General features: G+C 37.1%; 1 protein-coding gene across 7 annotated transcripts in view; it reads left to right on the top strand.

Annotated features, from left to right (window-relative positions):
• The window catches only part of LOC137039202 (citron Rho-interacting kinase), a 95,836-nt gene that overhangs the window by 74,742 nt on the left and 2,288 nt on the right, over positions 1-18,806 (top strand). For all 7 annotated transcript variants that reach the window (XM_067414492.1, XM_067414490.1, XM_067414489.1 and 4 more), the window contains 11 exons: positions 38-142; positions 924-1,093; positions 3,641-3,721; positions 3,836-3,971; positions 5,106-5,245; positions 5,380-5,472; positions 5,589-5,697; positions 5,953-6,081; positions 9,530-9,610; positions 9,871-9,949; positions 10,034-10,207. In XM_067414492.1, the coding sequence (XP_067270593.1) occupies positions 38-142; positions 924-1,093; positions 3,641-3,721; positions 3,836-3,971; positions 5,106-5,245; positions 5,380-5,472; positions 5,589-5,697; positions 5,953-6,081; positions 9,530-9,610; positions 9,871-9,949; positions 10,034-10,207 (1,297 nt within the window). The remainder of the gene's footprint in view (positions 1-37; positions 143-923; positions 1,094-3,640; positions 3,722-3,835; positions 3,972-5,105; positions 5,246-5,379; positions 5,473-5,588; positions 5,698-5,952; positions 6,082-9,529; positions 9,611-9,870; positions 9,950-10,033; positions 10,208-18,806) is intronic.

Genomic DNA, 18,806 nt, shown 5'->3' with positions numbered 1-18,806 from the left:
TGTTTCTCGATGTGAATGATGTATAATCTGTCCTCAGAGTCGGTGAAGGCGCTGGATGAGTTTGAGTTGTGTCTCTCTGATGGAGACGTGACTGTTCATTCTGCTGTCGGTGCCTCCGAGCTGCCCAACACTGCCAAGACAGGTGACAAACTTTCTGTGGAATTACACTGTATAACAGTATATTTTTACAGTCCTGTTCCCTATGTACTTATTATAGTAATTACAATAACTGGGTAATAACTTTGTACCAACCCTAAAGCTAACCTTAACCCCCGTAGTTACCTTATATTACCCAGCAGTTTCTTAGGCAAGTACACGCAAGTGCATGTACTGTAAAATAAAGTGCAACCAAAAAAAATATTTTTACTTAAAAACATCTTGTTTAATTAAATAATTTAATTACTTTTAATTTTTTTGCAATTAGGGGCCTAGCATAAGAGAACATAGATACCAATTTTGCCGTACTTGGCCAAACCTCTTGTCCGCCATCTTGTTTTTTTGTGTTGAAATCCTACTTTTTGAAACTCGCCCTCAACTTTTTCTGATTTTCACCAAAATCATCTTCCACACCACATAAATTTCGTACCTGTGCCACCTATTGGTCAAAAGTGATAAAATAATTATTATTGACTATGCATATAATTTTGTTCAGCCATGTTGCCTAAATTGATCTCGTTGCTGCAGCTGGTCTGATATGGTCAGCCATGTCTTCTTTCTGCTTGGCTCCAATGGCTGCTTGGAGCTATATTTATTTGTGAAATTGACTGGTACATTGTTTAAAAGTAAATCCTACACCAATTGTTTTCTTTAGTGCATGTACCTATTGCAACCTTTTGGTTACTGGATGTGGATTCTGAAAGCAGCCAATGTCTGGAAGAAACATGTTTTCCTGTCCTCTAATATGCATTCTCATATGTGCTCAGATGTGCCGTACGTGCTGAAGTTAGAGTCGTCTCCACAGTCGACGTGCTGGCCCGGTCAGACTCTGTACCTCATGACTTCAGGATTCTCAGAGAAACAGCGGTGGGTGGCCGTGCTGGAAGCCATCGTGGCCAGCAGTCGTGGAGCGAGAGAGAAAGCCGAAGCAGATGCTGTGAGTGAGAGGAACTATAAACACCACTCATAGTGACACGTAAAGAGTGTGTATTATATAGGGTGGAAAACTTAGTTCTGTCTCTTAGCTGCACAGCTGGACGCATTTGATTTCCCCAAGCTCAACATGTTCCTGCATCAGCATCTTTGTTAATCCTGGAACAATATTTCAATCAACCAATCAGATCTGAGGGCCATGATTCAGGGATTTGAATCAGAAGTGTATGGTTTGTCAAGCTTAGGCTTTTGACCAAGGTTCGGTGCTTCTACATCAGTGTTATGGCGTTTCCCTCTGACTTTAGGGATAACTTATTGGTATGGCTAGGTTCATGATAGGGATAGGACTACATTTTCAGGCCAGAATGTTGTTCCAGGATCAACAATATGCCGAACCAGAAACCTGTTTAACTCTGCAAAAAGTGTACAGAATATCTAAAATGCACTGCATAAATCAATCAACTTTATTTATATTAGGGCTGGATATCGATTCAGATGTTCCAATTCGATTCGATTTTGGATTTCGATTTGATTTTGGATTTCGATTCGATTTTGGATTCTCGATTTAACTCAAATGAATATAGATTTAATACAAATACTATAGGTATTTATAAAAAAGAACAGTGAACATAAATGGGTAATTAAAAAGAAATGAAGAGCCACAATGTTAAACTTTTTATTTTAGGTACACCTGAGCACATTAAAACAGAACGCATCTCTATATTTCAAATCCATACAATTGTTAAATACAAATTTGATGCAACTTTATTTAAAAAAAAAATGTATCTGAGAAGTATTTTATGGATGTTTTGATATATTTATTCTAAAACATAAGAAGCTAGGATATTGGATGAATTTTTTTATAGCCATTTTCAGTACACGACAAGCTTTTCTTGCGATTTTGCCGCTCATGTGTGCATTTACTTTTCATACATGAGAAATGCGTTCATTATTTTTTTAGTCTATGGTTGAGTAGTTGTCGTGGTAACAGACAACAATACCATAACGTGCTGACTTAAGTTGACTGTGGACTAACTATTATTTGAGCAAATCTGTTTATAATATAAGCTATTAGGGTTTGAATTATTGATCCTGCGCTGTATATGGGCTATAAGTTGAATATGTCTATAATGGCTAACATAGTGCTTAAGTGACTGCTCAAGTTTGATCCTAATGCAAGGCAAGCATTCGTGTGTATGTGATTATTTTTAGCAGTTGTGTGCTCGGCTGTGTGTGTGTTGTCACATCAAATGGTTCCGCAGCTTTTTAGTATTACTACAGCATTTCACCTCAGCATTATAAAAGGCGCCAACGCACCGGAAGCTGCCATTTAAACACTGAATGGATAAATGATGTGCGCCTCTTGCGCCTTTGTAAGATCACGCAAGGCAAATGGGTGACATCTAGTGGAGAAGACTAGTAATTAGATTTACGTTAAAGGTGCACTGTGCAGCTTTCCGTCCACTGGAGGGCGCCTATTCAAAACAAATCGTAGTTTGATGATGCAAAGTGTGAGCGCAGCATCTTGGGAGATGTGGTCTTCACCTCACAGCCGGTGGAAAATAGGACTCGGGCAGAAATCACGTTCATGCATGCGGTTATTAACGTTACTGTAGTCTAAAGCAGAGCAGGACCGAGTGTTATAGACCTGAGCACAGCTGCTGGAGTGATTGTTAAACAAATACCCGCCTCGCGAATACCGGGACTTTTATTATGACGGGATGGGACACAGTCGCCGTTCGCCTGCACTGATCCGCTCTTCCGGTTATGATTTTGAGGTAATGCAGCCCTGTTTATCATATTAGATACATTTAAGTGTGTTTAAAACGATGGTATGACTTTACTCCGTGCGTTCACTTGTTCACACTGCTAAGAGTAAAGCGCTTCTGCCAAATAAAAGCCGAAACCGAGGGTAGCGCAGATATGACGCAATTGACAGGCGACTCCCTCAAACGCTATGCTGACACGTCCCGGTCCTTAGTTAAAAATAGCAATTTTCTCACAATTTACAAATAGTTGGAAACATCTGGGATATTGTAGGTACTCAACTGAACAAAATATATAACACCGACCTAGTGGTTTTTGGATATTTTACTGCAAAAATACTACATAGTGCACCTTTAAGCTTATGTTCAATGTTAGTGGAAATAAATATTGAAAAAAATCGATTCGTGGCCTTTGAGAATCGATTCTGAATGACCAGATTTTAAGAACCGAATAATCGAAAAAATCGATTTTTTTTGCCCAGCCCTAATTCATATAGTGCTTTTACAGTGACGATTGTTTCAAAGTAGCTTCACAGTGTTAAACAGGACAATATTACAACAAAATTTGATTCGGCTGTACAGTCGTTCTGGAGAGAACAGTGATTTTATCAGCTTATTTAATGTTATCATATAGCGACAATGTTGTTAATTATATTTGTATATTTAGTTGAATAACTTGGATCATAATTTTAGTGTCCCCAATTGAACAAGCCAAGCCAAAGGCGACAAAATACACTTTAAAAACATTTTAGCATGCTCATGATGGTGTTTTTGGTTTTGTACAGAAATTGTTAGGCAACTCTTTACTTAAGCTAGAAGGAGACGACCGTCTGGATATCAACTGCACCCTTCCATTGACTGACCAGGTGTGTGTCACTCGTCTGATTTCAGCCAATCGGTTTGAATTGGCAAAGTTTATTATCAGTCTATATTAATTGTAGTTTGATACAGTCATCTGGTTCTCTTGTTTTCATCATCAGATTGTGTTGGTGGGCTCTGAGGAGGGTCTCTATGCCCTGAACGTGATTAAAAACTCCCTCACTCACATCCCGGGTCTGGGATCCGTGTTTCAGATCCACATCATCAAGGATCACGACAAGCTGCTGATGATCGTGGGTAAGCAGAGATCATGACCCTTCACTGGGGGTTTCAGAAACCCAAGCCCTTGCAACACTTACAAATGTACCATGGTATTACATAGACAAGATAATATCATGCATGCCCTGTGAACCATGATTAATAATACCATTTTATTCCTGACGCTCAAACAGTTGAGCATGCTTCTTGAAACACCAGGGTCATGGGGTCGAGTTCAAGGGAATGCATGAACTAATAAAATATATTTCTAGAATGCAATGCAAGTTGCTTTAGATAAATGTTTTGCAAATGCATAAAATAATGGTATGGTTTATTAATTTTTTTAAAGCTACACTGTGTGATATTTTCCCCCATCTAGCGGTGTAAAGGTATATGACCATCCAGTGAATATTAGTTTCTGTTCCTCTCTTTTTGTTTTAACTCCTACGGTGGCCGATTACCTGTCGAGAAGAAAGCAGGCAATGTCGCCGTCCTTTTTAAGATCGTTGCTCCTCATGAGCTCTTTTCATTTTGGAAAGGCCACTCCACTTCTGTCTTGTTGATTTGCCTGTTGCGTTCCCGTCTTAATTCTCTTTTTCGCTTCCTTGGCGACTGATGCATATCCTCGAGAATAAGAGTGATCCTCCATCAGCAACAGACTTTCAAAAAGGCTTTCAGGTTTTCATATAGCAGTCTCAAGCAATCCCCCTCTTCACATTCGACACGGTGCCATCGAGTGTTAAAACACGAAAGGCGAAGCTTGTATTTACGGGTATGTCCCTCTTTGGCTAATGTACTTTCAAGATGGAGGGGCAACATGGCGACCAGCATTCGAACCCCTCACCCGTATGTATTTTCAATGGCATATTAACTTACGAGAATACTTTATTACTTGAAAGAAGTAGATATACATTAATGAGCACATATATTTTTGAAAGAACTAAGTGTTTTAGCTAAGAATAAACTAAAAAAGTAACACAGTGTAGCTTAAATGCATATTGTTTGGCAGATGCTTTTATCAAAAGCAATTGAAGGTATACATTTTTATCAGTTCATGCATTCCCTGTGAATTCTTAGAATAATTGTAAATGGTATATATCATATATGCCATGGTATAGTATTGTTTATCAAGGCATGCATTTTACACAAGTCGATGATGATGATGTATTGTAGGGGATGAGCGGGCACTGTGTCTGGTGGAGATTAAGAAGGTGAAACAGTCTTTGTCCCAGTCTCACCTCCCCACACTGCCAGAGATTGTGCCATATATCTTTGAGACTGTCAAGGGCTGTCATCTGTTTGCCACAGGCAGGGTAAGGCTGTGTGTTTCACTGCATTGCAACTTCCACTCTATGTATTTTTAGTGCATTGCGTTGCATCATGCCCTTGTGACGTCTAACCTAACGAATTTTTACCTTACACAGTATTTTGTCTACTCTTGCTTTAGATAGAAAATGGTCCATGCATTTGTGCCGCAATGCCCAATAAAGTCACGATTCTGCGGTACAACGACAATCTAAACAAGTTCTGTATAAGGAAGGCAAGTAACATTTGAGGTTCTTGAAGCAAAATAACATTTAGCAAACAGCTGCAAAAAAAACCTCCTTAGAGATGCTTACAGACACACCCCTAATGATCCGTCTCTTTATCTCTCAGGAGATTGAAACGCTCGAGCCGTGCAGCTGTATCCACTTCACCAGCTACAGCATCATCATTGGTACCAATAAATTCTACGAGATTGAGATGAAGCAGTGTGTTCTGGATGGTACGTATTTCAATGGCATCCAGTTAGATGAGGGTCAGTTCACAATCTACTGAGGTCTGATATCTCCGGTGATGGATCTGTTATTGAAAAGCATTCAGCTAGTCATTGCAGTCATTTTCTCCACATTTGCATATTCCAGTGCAGATTTCTGGTTGGACCGGCTGGCAGGCCATTTGTGAGAACATGATCAGGCACTTATAATTTGTAATTGTGCATTATATAAACAGCGTTTGCATGATGGGCTGTTTTTGGCAGAGTTCCTCGACAAGAATGACGTGTCGTTGGCGTCGGCTGTGTTCACTGGATCCTCCCACTGTTTCCCCATCTCCATCGTCCAGGTGTCCAGCACTCCACAGAAGGAAGAATATCTGCTCTGCTTCCACGGTCAGACACCCATCACACCTTCTACTGCATGAGAATATTAAAGGGATCCCCTGGTGTTGAGACTTGTATGGTTTAATATAACATAAATGATGTCTTTTACTGAAATATGTAGTAGAAAACCCATGAATCGATTTTATATTTGGACTATGGGCGGCGCCATTTTGTTTGCGTTCTAGGGTGATGACGTAGAATGGTTGCACTCGGCAATCAGCTGGCTCTACGCGTAGCTATTTTTACCACAACGCAACTCGAAAATTGTTTCAGAGTTTAACAAAACCAAATAATTGCTTTTAATTGTACTTGAAACACACTCAAACATATGTGCACACAAACTCACCTACACAAAGACACAAACAGATCGGCGGGCGCGTGCACACACCTGACAGACTGCGCTGTCACAATCGAGGTGTAATGCTGCTCTCGTCAGTCTCCACGACGGGCTGAATCCGAAATCGACCCGAATACCCTGAAATAGGGCATTATTTAAAGGGAAGGCCATCTGTAGTGGTGTCCGACCATAGTGGACATGTTTGAGTGTAGCTACTCATTCAGTCTCACGTTGCACCGCAATAACGAGTAGAGGTCGCCCGATAGTGGATTTTACCGATAGCTAGATCGGACCACATTTGCCGATAACCGATTAATCGACCGATAGTTTTTTAAATAATAATAGTAATAATAACAACAACAAAAAAACAATGTGCTGAACTTTATTACAAGAAAACTGTACTGAACCATGAAAATGTTCTAAACTGCCTATGTAAATATGAATATATTAAAATGACAAGTTCTAACAGAAAAAAAATGCACTGAAAATAACAAACATTAAAATATTACAAATAAATGTTTCTTTAGCTATAACCTAGAAACGTGTAGGTGACTGTCAGGTAACAGACCCATTTGTTAACAAGGATTTATTAGCTTATTTAGCTAGCTTACATGAATGATATGCAATATACATTTTACACCGTGTAATAATAGTTGAGCAGTACAATTGTATCTTAATCATTCATGTTAGTTCATAGTGCATAAAAAAGGTTAACAAATAAAACTAACAAAGAATAATACTTCTACAGCATTTATTAACCTTACTTAATGTTACAAATGGAATATTGGATATAATGTATTATAATGGATTACTGTATTATATTAAGTGTTATTTCATATAAATCCATACAGTTCGCTTTTTTAGAACACAACGGTTTTCTTATCAAAATAAAATATGTATTGAAATCGAATGCGTTTCTGATGTGTTTATATTTCTGTCGGATGCATGACCATCAGTCTGGTTTCTTATAGCACTAGTTGTCACATCGCTTTAACTGCTTGAGGTAAATGTTACTGCTAATGCTAGCGTCCTGTCAGCCTCGACGACAAAGTAAAGTACATCCATACTGCTGTTCTTTCGCTGCTAAAGCATCTAGTCACCAAAAGAAATACTTTATAATGATTTGGCAACATGTACTTAAGTGTCTGTATTCATACCGTTTCCCTTTCGCTGTTTTAACCGCGCGTCAGATGTGTCAGCGCGGTCTGTGCAGCTCAGTGAAGCGCGCAGCCTCGCATGTGGTTAATGTAAACAGTGATAGTTTTTTATTTGGCCTCTAGAGGCCGCTCTCGCGCTATATAATGACAGCACCCTTCTCAGCCGCTCCTCGCAATTGACACAAACCGGAAAAACTATCGGTATTGATTTTTGACGATAACGATTGTTCCACCAATCAGCTATCGGTGCCGATTAATCAGCAAATCCGAAGAATCGGTCGACCTCTAATAACGAGTGTACAGCCGATCTACACACAGCGGCTGTCCGACTTCACGCACTCGTCATTCTAATGAGAACTGTGCAGGTAAACTCCTGTTATTTCAAGAGACGCTCACTTCGTCTAGTGGCCAGTGGAAAATTACGCAGCATTTAGCCTCATTGTTAGAGCGTCAGACTCTCGTGCAGAAAAGACCCGAGTTTGAGCCCCGCTCAGAGCGGGCAGTGTGAATTTATATCAACATTCAATCAATTTTGTCTTTTATTTTGGGATAAATTCAGAGCTTTCAATTTGAATAGTTCTGAAAGACATTCAAGAGTCTGTGGAATAGATCGCTAGACACGCCTCTAAAAGAGCCGTCATGAAATACAATACAACTTCGTTGCAGATAAGACACCAGCTTTGCATTCACAAAACCAGGTAGGATGCATGCACAGATGTCTTCCCTTCTTTGTATGCCCTGTTTTTGCTGTTAACTTTCCTCTTTAGACTCTTTGATAGTGCTATCTTAAATGTTAACATCACTCTGCACTCGATGTAATAATCGTTTAGCCTACCTCCAAAACGTGCAAACGATTGCAAAAAAATTCAGTTTACTACGTGAGGATGCCAAGGAAAAATTCTGAGCATAAAAGTATGCTACGTGACATCAAATAAGTACTACAATAGGTTCCATGTGTAACAAGCAAATTCAAATACATTTATAATTCACAATGTGGAAATAAAACAGTTTGTGTATAAAACAATAGTTCGTTAAGAGCAATCAAACATGCCAATAATGGGCTTATTCAAATCCTCTATTATGTTTTGAGTTATTTTTATTTATTAATTAAATTATCCCTTGACTATATTCTGGCCTACCATCTAGTGGCAAATTTTTGTTTTGGCCCATGGCCAAATGTACTTGGCGACCCCTGCCCTATCCCATGGTGCTCTCCCTAGATATTTCCCTCTGCTGGTCACATTAGGTATTACAGTTAATCTACTGCATATCAACCGTCTATCTATGATATCAACACAGGGAATAGTGATTGAGGGTGATGTATGTGCGCACGCAGTGCGCGTGTCCGCGTCGGTCTGTTGGGGTGTGTGTGAGTCTGTGAGAGAGTTAGTTTGTGTGCACATATGTTTGAGTGTGTTTTAAGTACAATTAAAAGCAATTATTTGGTTTTGTTTAACTCTGAAACAATATTCAAGTTGCGTTGTGGTAAAAAGAGCTACGCGTAGAGCCAGCTGATTGCCGAGTGCAACCATTCTACGTCATCAACCTAGAACGCAAAAAAAATGGCGCCGCCCATAGTCCAAATATAAAATCGATTTTTTAAATAACGTAGATCTTTCATGGGTTTTCTACTACATATTTCAGTAAGAGCCATCATTTATGTTATATTAAGCCATACAAGTCTCAACCCCAGGGGATCCCTTTAAAGCAATAGTTCACACAAAATAATTTACAAAATAATTTATACCGTTATGTGGACAGATGCTGCTGTTTTCCCCCCTTACATTTTAGTTTAACTAAAAAAAGTACATCAGAATTGTCTTTACAAGAAAATAGTATGTTCCAAACTCCATACTTTTACATCCATGTTTAAAAAAAAGTCATTATTCAATAGCTACAGCAGACACTATAATATAATAAAAAAACTTATTGCATTAATTTTCTATTCAATTTCTGATAACAGAGATCGGTGTGTTTGTGGATGCTTATGGTCGAAGAAGTCGCCCTGATGATCTCAAGTGGAGTCGACTTCCCCTGACATTTGGTAGCAAGCCTTCTTTTTATGACAGTGTAATAATGGTCATCCTCAGAGGGATGCACCGTTCACGATTTTGTACATTTGTGTTAACCTCCTGTTTACAGACTTTGTAATATATACACACAAATCACATTTTGGGAAATGATTGCTATGCAGTGCGTTTACGTGTGCAAGTCCAGAATACAGATTGGCCAAAATAAAAACAAAAAACCAATTTATGTCCAGTCGACCATGCATCTCTAACTGAAGCATCGGTTTGTTTCCAGCTTTCAGAGAGCCATATCTGTTTGTGACCAACTTCAACTCATTGGATGTTATTGAGATTCAGGGACATGCAGCTCTTGGGTAGGATGACAGCAACATTGCATGCATATTAGACACCCAGAATAACATGAGCACTTGAGTGACACTAAATTCCCTTTGAAACAGGCCTCCTAGTTTCGTTCACCTGGACATTCCTAACCCACGTTACCTGGGTCCGGCCATATCGTCTGGTGCCATCTATCTGGCCTCGTCCTACCAGAACAAACTGCGGGTCATTTGCTGCAAGGGCAGTCTGGTGAGGGAGTCTGGGGAACTGCAGAGGACCGGGTCGAGCAGGAGGTGCGGGTTATTTATGACAATATATTAAACTTACAGTCCCGCTTTGAAATGAGTTTAAAAATGTAAATTTGCTGATTTAAACTGCCACTGCACATTGTGTATTAATCAAGTAATACATTGCTTGTCAACTGCTAATTAATATTATTTGATGAAATAATTACAGACTATGAATTTGTGCAAAATTTGCGTACGAACAAATCATGATTCATCAACTCCATTCTAACTTTCCATAAAATTTAGGAACAAACCAGTCGTACGCAAAATCAAATAATCTTGGTGGCCTTATTATCTTAATTTAGACAAAATTTGAAACAGGAATGTTTTCATGAGAAGTTAAAATGTGCCTATAAATACCAAAAATGTACCCAATTTTTAGGGAATGAGACCCTAATGTTTTTTCCCATTTTGGTTTGAGCCGGAAACTAAATAATACAATTACAAATGTTGTAACCTAAAAATACTATGTGTATTTATGTACTTCTGGCAAAATTACAAGAAAAGGATGACTGATGTTTAGTGTATCTATGATCGCCACAAGTCTGGACATTGGTATTTTTTTCATATATTATAGTATTGATTAATATTTTGAATGAGCTTTTGTTTGATTTATTTTTTATTTTTACTTTATGTAATATTAATACTTCAAATTGAGGCCCATTCACACCAAGAAAGATAACTATAATGATGATATTAAAGTCCACATCAAAGAATGATTTTGTTCCATTTAATATAAGAATAAGCCGTTGTTTGTCCTCAGCCATTTTAAAGGCACAATATGTAAGTTTCACCACTAGAGGTCGCTTATTCAAAACAAAGGCATAGCTTGACGCAGTGAATGAGTGTAGTAGAATCATGGGAGTTGTCGTCTTCATCTCCACAGTCGGTGGAAAGGAACCGAAATCAAATCGACTCATCTCAGGCAGAAATCATGTTTTTTTTAACGTTAGTGTGGTATGAAGCGGGGCGGGCCGAGAGCTGTGGGAGCAGAACAAGGCAGCTGGAGCAAATGCTAATGAAAGACGCCTGCGATACACACTGCAGCGCCGCTTTAGTTTTTTTCCGTTGTGTATGTGAGGTAACGCAGCGCTGTTTTACATGGTTAAACAATCATACTAAATACACTTAAGTGTGTTGAAAGTTATAACTGTGCGTTTGCTCAATAGCTGCTGAGACACTTGTTGCACTTTGCAGTAATCTAGATCGATATTAGAATATATTAATAAAAATTGGATGACTTATGTTGCTAAATGACATGCAATTAATATATTGTATGATGGGGAAAGCTCTTTCTGATTATGCTGTTAATCTGAGGTAAAAAAAAACATGGTACTCGTGGTAAAACAAGAGATTCACACTAAGACTAACCGTGTTGAGCTCTATAACAGTGATTCGTTTTCTGTTGATGAATGTATTGAAACATTGCTCTCCTGTCTAATAAAAAAATATATTTAAGTGTCTTTGGTGTTTCCATGGTTTCTATAAAAGTAAAACTAGAAATCGAGTGTAATGTGTAGGGCTGGGTATTGAAATTTCACAAGCTTTTGATTCATTTACAATTAGATTTTTTTCAATATCGATTATTGTGGATATATGCAAGATACAGTGCATGGTAAATTTTCTTGAGGAAAAAAAATCTTGCTGTGATTTTGACCAGTGGTTCCCAACTACATTCCTGGAGGCCCACCAACAGTGCACATTTTGCATGTCTCCTTTGTCTGACACAACCACATCAGATTTGAGTCACTACTAATGAACTGATGACTTGAATCAGGTGTTTTTTTAATCATTACTTTATTAGTCTAATTGGGTGGGCAGACAGCTATACCATAATCAGATATAATATATTTTTTAGCAAAGTAAGAACTAATACTACAACTAAGAAAGAAATGTAGGCAACAAGGTTGCACAAGTCAGGATTAGTGTACAAATTAGGGCTGAACGATATATCGTTATCATATCTAGATATGAACTTTCAAGATATTACTATCGAAAAAAGCCCTCTCTACCGAAATTTCACCTCTCCGCGCTCGCTCGCCCTGCATACAACTCTGGCAGTCACAACAAACATCAGTTTAACGAATGCTCTTGAATGCACCACTAAAGCCAGCGCGCGCACACTACCAGGACGTGGGAACTATATTGAGAGAGGGAGGGGCGGCGTTTCCATGGTGACGTGTCATTGCTTGTCATGTGACACACCGCAGCCGCAACATCGCTGAATGAATGATGATCTGCTTTTGTTCTTATTTTTCCTTTTTTATTCAGAATATTCACAACGGTGTTAGCTATGGCATGAAATATCTGATATTCCGATTGTCAAATACATTCAAGTGGAAGTATATTGTTGTTTAAACACCTTTATAACGATCGTGTAAGTTTGTGCCGCAGACCAGAGAATCGGATCTGTTTACAACCTCTGTTAACAACACGTGAATTCATCCACTTCTCCCGAAATACTTAAAAGTAAGTGGCTGGTGAACTGGGAATAGAAGAGAGTAAACATTGAAGTTACTTACACAATGTGTATCTGATATGAATAAAACGTGTCGAATTATAATGGAAAGGATTATTATTACCTCTTCCATAGACACTAGTGTGTATTTTACAAGCTCTAACTGTATTGTTTTTTTAGTACGTACCGAACACATAGTCATATCGTATTGTATTGATATCGAGATATCTGGAATGAAAATTGAGATGTGAAATTTTGTCCATATAGTTCAATTCACAGCACATGCAGTGATCGAGCGCAGCATTCTTTGCTTAACTTAATCTTTTTGTTTCGAATCGTTTAATTTAAAAGTGGACATTTCAAGCTTTCTATACACATTTCTCATCTCTGTGAGGCAAGTAGCCTGCTGAGTAGGGCTGCACGATTTGGGGAAAATATATAATTGCGATTATTCTGGGTAAAATTGTGATTGCGATTTAAAATGCGATTATTATTGTTATTATTATTTTTTACAAATGAAAAGTGTGTGTATATAACATTTTGTGTTTTTATATTAATGTGACTAATAATAATAATTATGATTAATATTACTGCTAAAAATATTTTTTTAAATAAGAAATATTACCATTACAATAACAGTTTCATAATTGCAAATAAAAAAAGAGTATGTCAGAATAAATATAACAATATAATACTAATACTAATTATTATTATTATTTTTGTAATATTTTACAGAAAACTTATTTTACAAAAAAAAAACTGCTGGGTTACCTATTAATATGCAGACAGCCTATGACTAAAAAACATTAGAAAGGTCTAAGCCTAAGGAGTTATTGTAAAAAAATAAAAATAATGTTTATCTGTGATATCAATATCTTAAAGTCTGTCTTTAATATCAAATATGAACCTCTTGTGCATCCACTGTGGGAAAAAAAAAAAACTCCTGTACATTGAAGAAAAACATGGATTGTCCAATAAATTAATAATTTTTTAGGTTAATTAAGTTTCTTATTATTGATTACCCAAAAGTTTTTAATTCATACTGAAAGCCAGAGGGCGCCCTCGAGCAGAAAACGCCACATTTGCCTCAGAGAAGTAATTGACGTTAGTTTTCAGGAAATCCATGATGTGAAGCTAACGCGCTGTAAACAGAAGATAGAGACGCTTTGATTAAACATGACGACAATAAACACGACTGCAGCAAAATATGGAGTATTTGAGTTCAAGCCGTCAAGGGTATTTTCATAATAATAAAGTGTATTATAATGCAGTGCTGATTGACATAGAATACTATAAAATAACGCATCGTCTGCCTCACTCTGATGAGAAGCCACATCAGCTCACACACTCGACTGACGATATGAAGTGAGTTAAACATGTTATTAAACGTTGTCTTTTGTTGAACAGGTTTATGAACGCTTCACTAGTTTGTGAAGATGTTTGACTCGTGTTGCTTTTCAAACGCACGTTATAAGCGACAAACTCACAGTCTTTCAGACGGAGCAGCGTTTATCACAGAGCCGCTCTTTAACACACTGGGCATTTATTTATTTAAGCAAAATTGCAGCCTTTGAGCTTTCATAATCGCACACGAGCCAAATCGCGATTGCGGTTCGATTTCGATTAATCGTGCAGCCCTACTGCTGAGTTTCGGTTTATTTATGAGACGCGCTCCAGTTCATGAGCAATGAAAGCGGGAAAATATAGCTCTGGAGAAAACGGTGATGTTATCAGCTCATTTTAATTTATCAATGTTAGTTTTAACATGAGTGACACCGGTCTGCTTTGCTCATTACAGACTCGCTCGTCACGTATTAAAAAATGGTTGAGTTTAAATCGGGCAAGGACACATAGGGTCGGGCTTGATTTTTTTGAGCCCAATCTAAGCTCTACTGTAAACTATACATAGTAGTCAGTTGGTGCATTACCAATATTGAAGGTAAACATTAACTAATTAACAAACAAAAAAAGAATAATAATAATTACGTTATAATACTAACTTTGCAACTACATAATCATTTCAACTTTTTGAAATATAAACATTTAAAATTAAAATGTGGTGCATTTATCAAAATGCGTTTTTTTTTTTTATAACTGACTGAGTTTCTGTTTTTTCTGAGGTAAATGTAACATTACATTATTTTAGAGGCGTGAAAGCTTCAGTTTCTGAGAGGGATGCTGCAGGCTTGATAGTATCTTATCAAAAGTAAAAAAGCACAAAGATGATTGCGATTTATTGGATGGGAGGGGCTCTTCAAACTAAGTTATATTCATTCATCAACTGAAAACAGGAAGACTGATTCTTGGGATTTAAGCATCCATATCGGTTCATACATTTTTTTTATTTTTTTTATCCAGCCCTATTAACCCGGATATGATGTCATTGACAGGCGACACAATGGTTAAAATGGCTGCTTTCTCTGGATTTAAACATTGTTGGACACATTTGGGATAATGCAAGTACATAAATCAACAAAATATGTGTAACCTTCTAGGTTCTAGTTTTTGGATATTTTAATAAAAATTGGTTTACATATTGTGCCTTGAAATGCTCAAGCTCTTAGAGTTGCCCCTAGTGTGCTATTTTAAAAGCTCCAATTTTTTTTTGGGAGTCAGGTATACATGCATCTAAGGTTAAAAACAAACACACAAAACAACTTATGTACATTGCACATCACCTAATTTTTCAATGATTCTCAAACGACTGAATGAATCAGTCTCTCTAAATGTATCCTTTCCACGAGCTCCTCTGCTCTGATTGGCCAGACAGCCCAGTCTGTTGTGATTGGTCTACCACTTGCAACGCCTGTAGGAAACGCTAGGGCTGTGCGATATTGAAGAAAAATGCAATATGCAATACCTTGTTAAATAATGCGATATTCGATATGTGATACGATATTGCTATAAGTGTGTAAAATCTATTTGAACTATATCTTAAATTATTTAAAACTGAGAAAAATACCATTTATGTGTTTTACATTTTTTCTGGGAAAAGAAAGCATCGCTACAACAAAAATGTCGCACATATGACAATAGAGTTAACATCAGTGCAAGAAAACAAAAAATGTAATGTAACTATTTAAATACCAAAAACTCTTTGCTTGACTTGGTAATACATAGTTATTTCAACCTAAAACTTAACATCAAGAACATCCAGGTAAACAAAGACTCCTGAACTAGCGGTGGACAACTTCTGCGCACGTTTCGGTGTGTGTGTCAGACAGCGTGAGACTGCAAGGAGTTGTTTTCGCAATTTGTGCATTTAGTAACTTTTTAACGTGAAACAAATCCCATAAGTAACAGTCATGTGCCCTGTGGATTCTCTGCTATATGCGTCAACCTAAAATGCGTCACAATGTTAAAGTACCTAAAATGTTTTAATAGGTACTTTAAGATTGTGAAAAGTGTCACACTGTTTAAGTACCTATTAAAATCATTCAGATATTTTGTGCCATTTTGTGCCATTGCATATTGCGATATGTACATTTGCGATATTTTGATATATTGCACACCCCAAACGCCTCATTAGTATAACTGAATTTTAGCACCGTCCAGAGGCTTTGTATAGTTCTGGCCATAGTTTTAATCTACTCGCATCAAATTTAAAATGTAAATTTTTTAATTAAAATTTTTATTTTTGTGTGGACATACTGGATATTATTCAGCACGTGATGAACATTGCAATGTCGAGTTTGCCTACGAGTTGTGTTAACAGAGTTTAGCGATTTGGAGAAGAGAAAACGGCATGAGTTCATTTATGAAGTCGTGTGACCGTAAACGTCAGAGCAATACAAATCGGTGTACGCCACCTAGTTTAATGCGACTATGAATATTACCATTATGAGCTTATATCGCATTAGTTTGATCGAAGTATTGAGTTAAAATGAGGTAAAGTTTAAAGCACACAATTTCCAAAATCCCATTTTAATCCCATTATGAGGGTTTCATGTAAACGCACTCACTGTTTGAGGGCGGTCAAAGTAGTCGTTGTTCATGGGGCATATCCAGGCATTATGCAAATGTGTTACAGTGACGTGTAGCCGTAACAAAGTGGGATTCAAATTCCTGACAACTCCTACAGGCGGTTCAGAGTCGATTCTTTCTTTTAAAAACTTTATTTACTTTGTAGTTGACTACATTACACACTGCATGAAAGGGTATATTCAAAAAAACATAATGGGGGCACTTTCAAAGCAGGTTGGATTCTGATCGGCTGCTTGTGTTTTTATTGTTCACCAACTGGGAAGAAAATGTGACCAATTCCAACAATATTGTTTCTCTGTGCCGTTATCGTTATAGTTGGGGTTGTGGACTTCACGATTCTTAAAACTATATTGTTATTATAATAAATATCATCCTTGGTGTGAATGGGCCTTTAGACTTGTTTTATTTCAATTACTCGCCTTCATTTAACAAAAATCAATTCTTAATATTTTTAGGAAACAATAACCACACAGATAACTCCTTCCTACAATAAAAGCACACAGGCAATGAAAGGATTCGGCCAATAGGAACTGATGCAATTCTGTTAAAAACGTTAATGTGAAAATGATGGGAACAAAATAATAAATGTTATTAGCTGGTTACCAGGATTTAAAAGTAATGTTCACTCTAAAACGGTTGCAACAATTTTCATTCCATTCCTAATCCCAGTAAAAATTGACGTCTTATTATATTGCTGCTCCTTTCATTGTTTAAAAGCAATAAGAGGTAATACTTTAGAATAATGGTCATTAGTTAACATTACTTGATGTATTAACTTACATGAACTAACCATGAGCAGTACATTTGCTACTGTATTTGTTCATCTTTGTTCACATTAGTTAATAAAAATACAGCTGTTCGTGTTAGTTCACGGTGCATTAGCTAATGTTAACAAGATTTTAATAATGCATTAGTAAATTTTGAAATAAAATAAAGATAAATAAATGCTTTATAAGTGCAGTTAATTATTAGTTAATGTTAACTAATGTAGTTTACTAATATTAAAGGGTTAGTTCACCCAAAAATGAAAATTCTGTCAACAGTGTTGGGTGTAACTAGTTACTAAGTAATTAGTTACTGTAATTGAATTACTTTTCCCTTGATAAAGTAAAGTAAGGGATGACTTATTTTTTCTCTAATTTAATTACAGTTACTTCTGATGTAATTGAACTAAATACAAAATATAATTATACATAATTCAATAGTGGACTTAACATCAACATTATAATGCATGTTTTTATGTATCCTTCTCACATTTGTAATACTTTGGTCAGTTAGAGTAATTTTTTTGTAGTTTTATATTATGTATTTGAATGAATTGAGAGCCGTTTCATGTCTAACCTTGAATTGCTTAACTTGAGGGTTGATTTAGAAAGTAATTAAATATTTTTTGGAGAGAGTAATTTGTACAGTAATCTAATTACACTATTAAAGATGTAACTAGTAATTAATTACTTTTTTAGAGTAACTTACCCAACACGGTCTGTCATTAATTACTTCCCCTACTTCTTTCGACACCCGTCAGACCTCCGTTCATCTTCTGACACAGATGAAGATATTAGTGTTGAAATCCGATGGCTCAGAAAGGCCTTCATTGACACCAATGTCATTTCCTCTCTCAAGATCCATAAAGGCACTAAAGATGTCGATACAACGCCCATCTCCCTACAGCGGCTCTACAATCATTTTATGAAGCAGCGAGAAGAGTTTTTGTGTGCAAAAAAAATGAAATAGCGACTTATAGTGATGGGCTGGTTATGAATCAGTGAATCGATTCATGATTCGGATCGCGTGTCAAACTGCTGAAATCACATGACTTTGGCGATCCGAATCGATTCACTGATTCATAACCGTTCGAAACATTTTTTTGAATTCGGCCCATCACTAAATAAGTTATTTAGTTTTTTAGCACAAAAACTCTTCTCGCCGTTTCATAAAATGATTGTAGAGCCGCTGTAGGGAGATGGGCGTTGTATCGACATCTTTAGTGCCTTTATGGATCTTGAGAGAGGAAATGACATTGGTGTCAATGAAGGCCTTTCTGAGCCATCGGATTTCAACACTAATATCTTCATCTGTGTCTGAAGATGAACGGAGGTCTGACGGGTGGCCAACGACATTAAGGTGGGTAATTAATGATAGGATTTAAATTTTTGGGTGAAC

Source organism: Pseudorasbora parva, chromosome 13 (genome assembly GCF_024679245.1).
Source record: "Pseudorasbora parva isolate DD20220531a chromosome 13, ASM2467924v1, whole genome shotgun sequence".
NCBI classification, from domain to species: Eukaryota; Metazoa; Chordata; class Actinopteri; order Cypriniformes; family Gobionidae; genus Pseudorasbora; species Pseudorasbora parva.
This window is presented reverse-complemented; position numbering and strand designations above follow the sequence as displayed.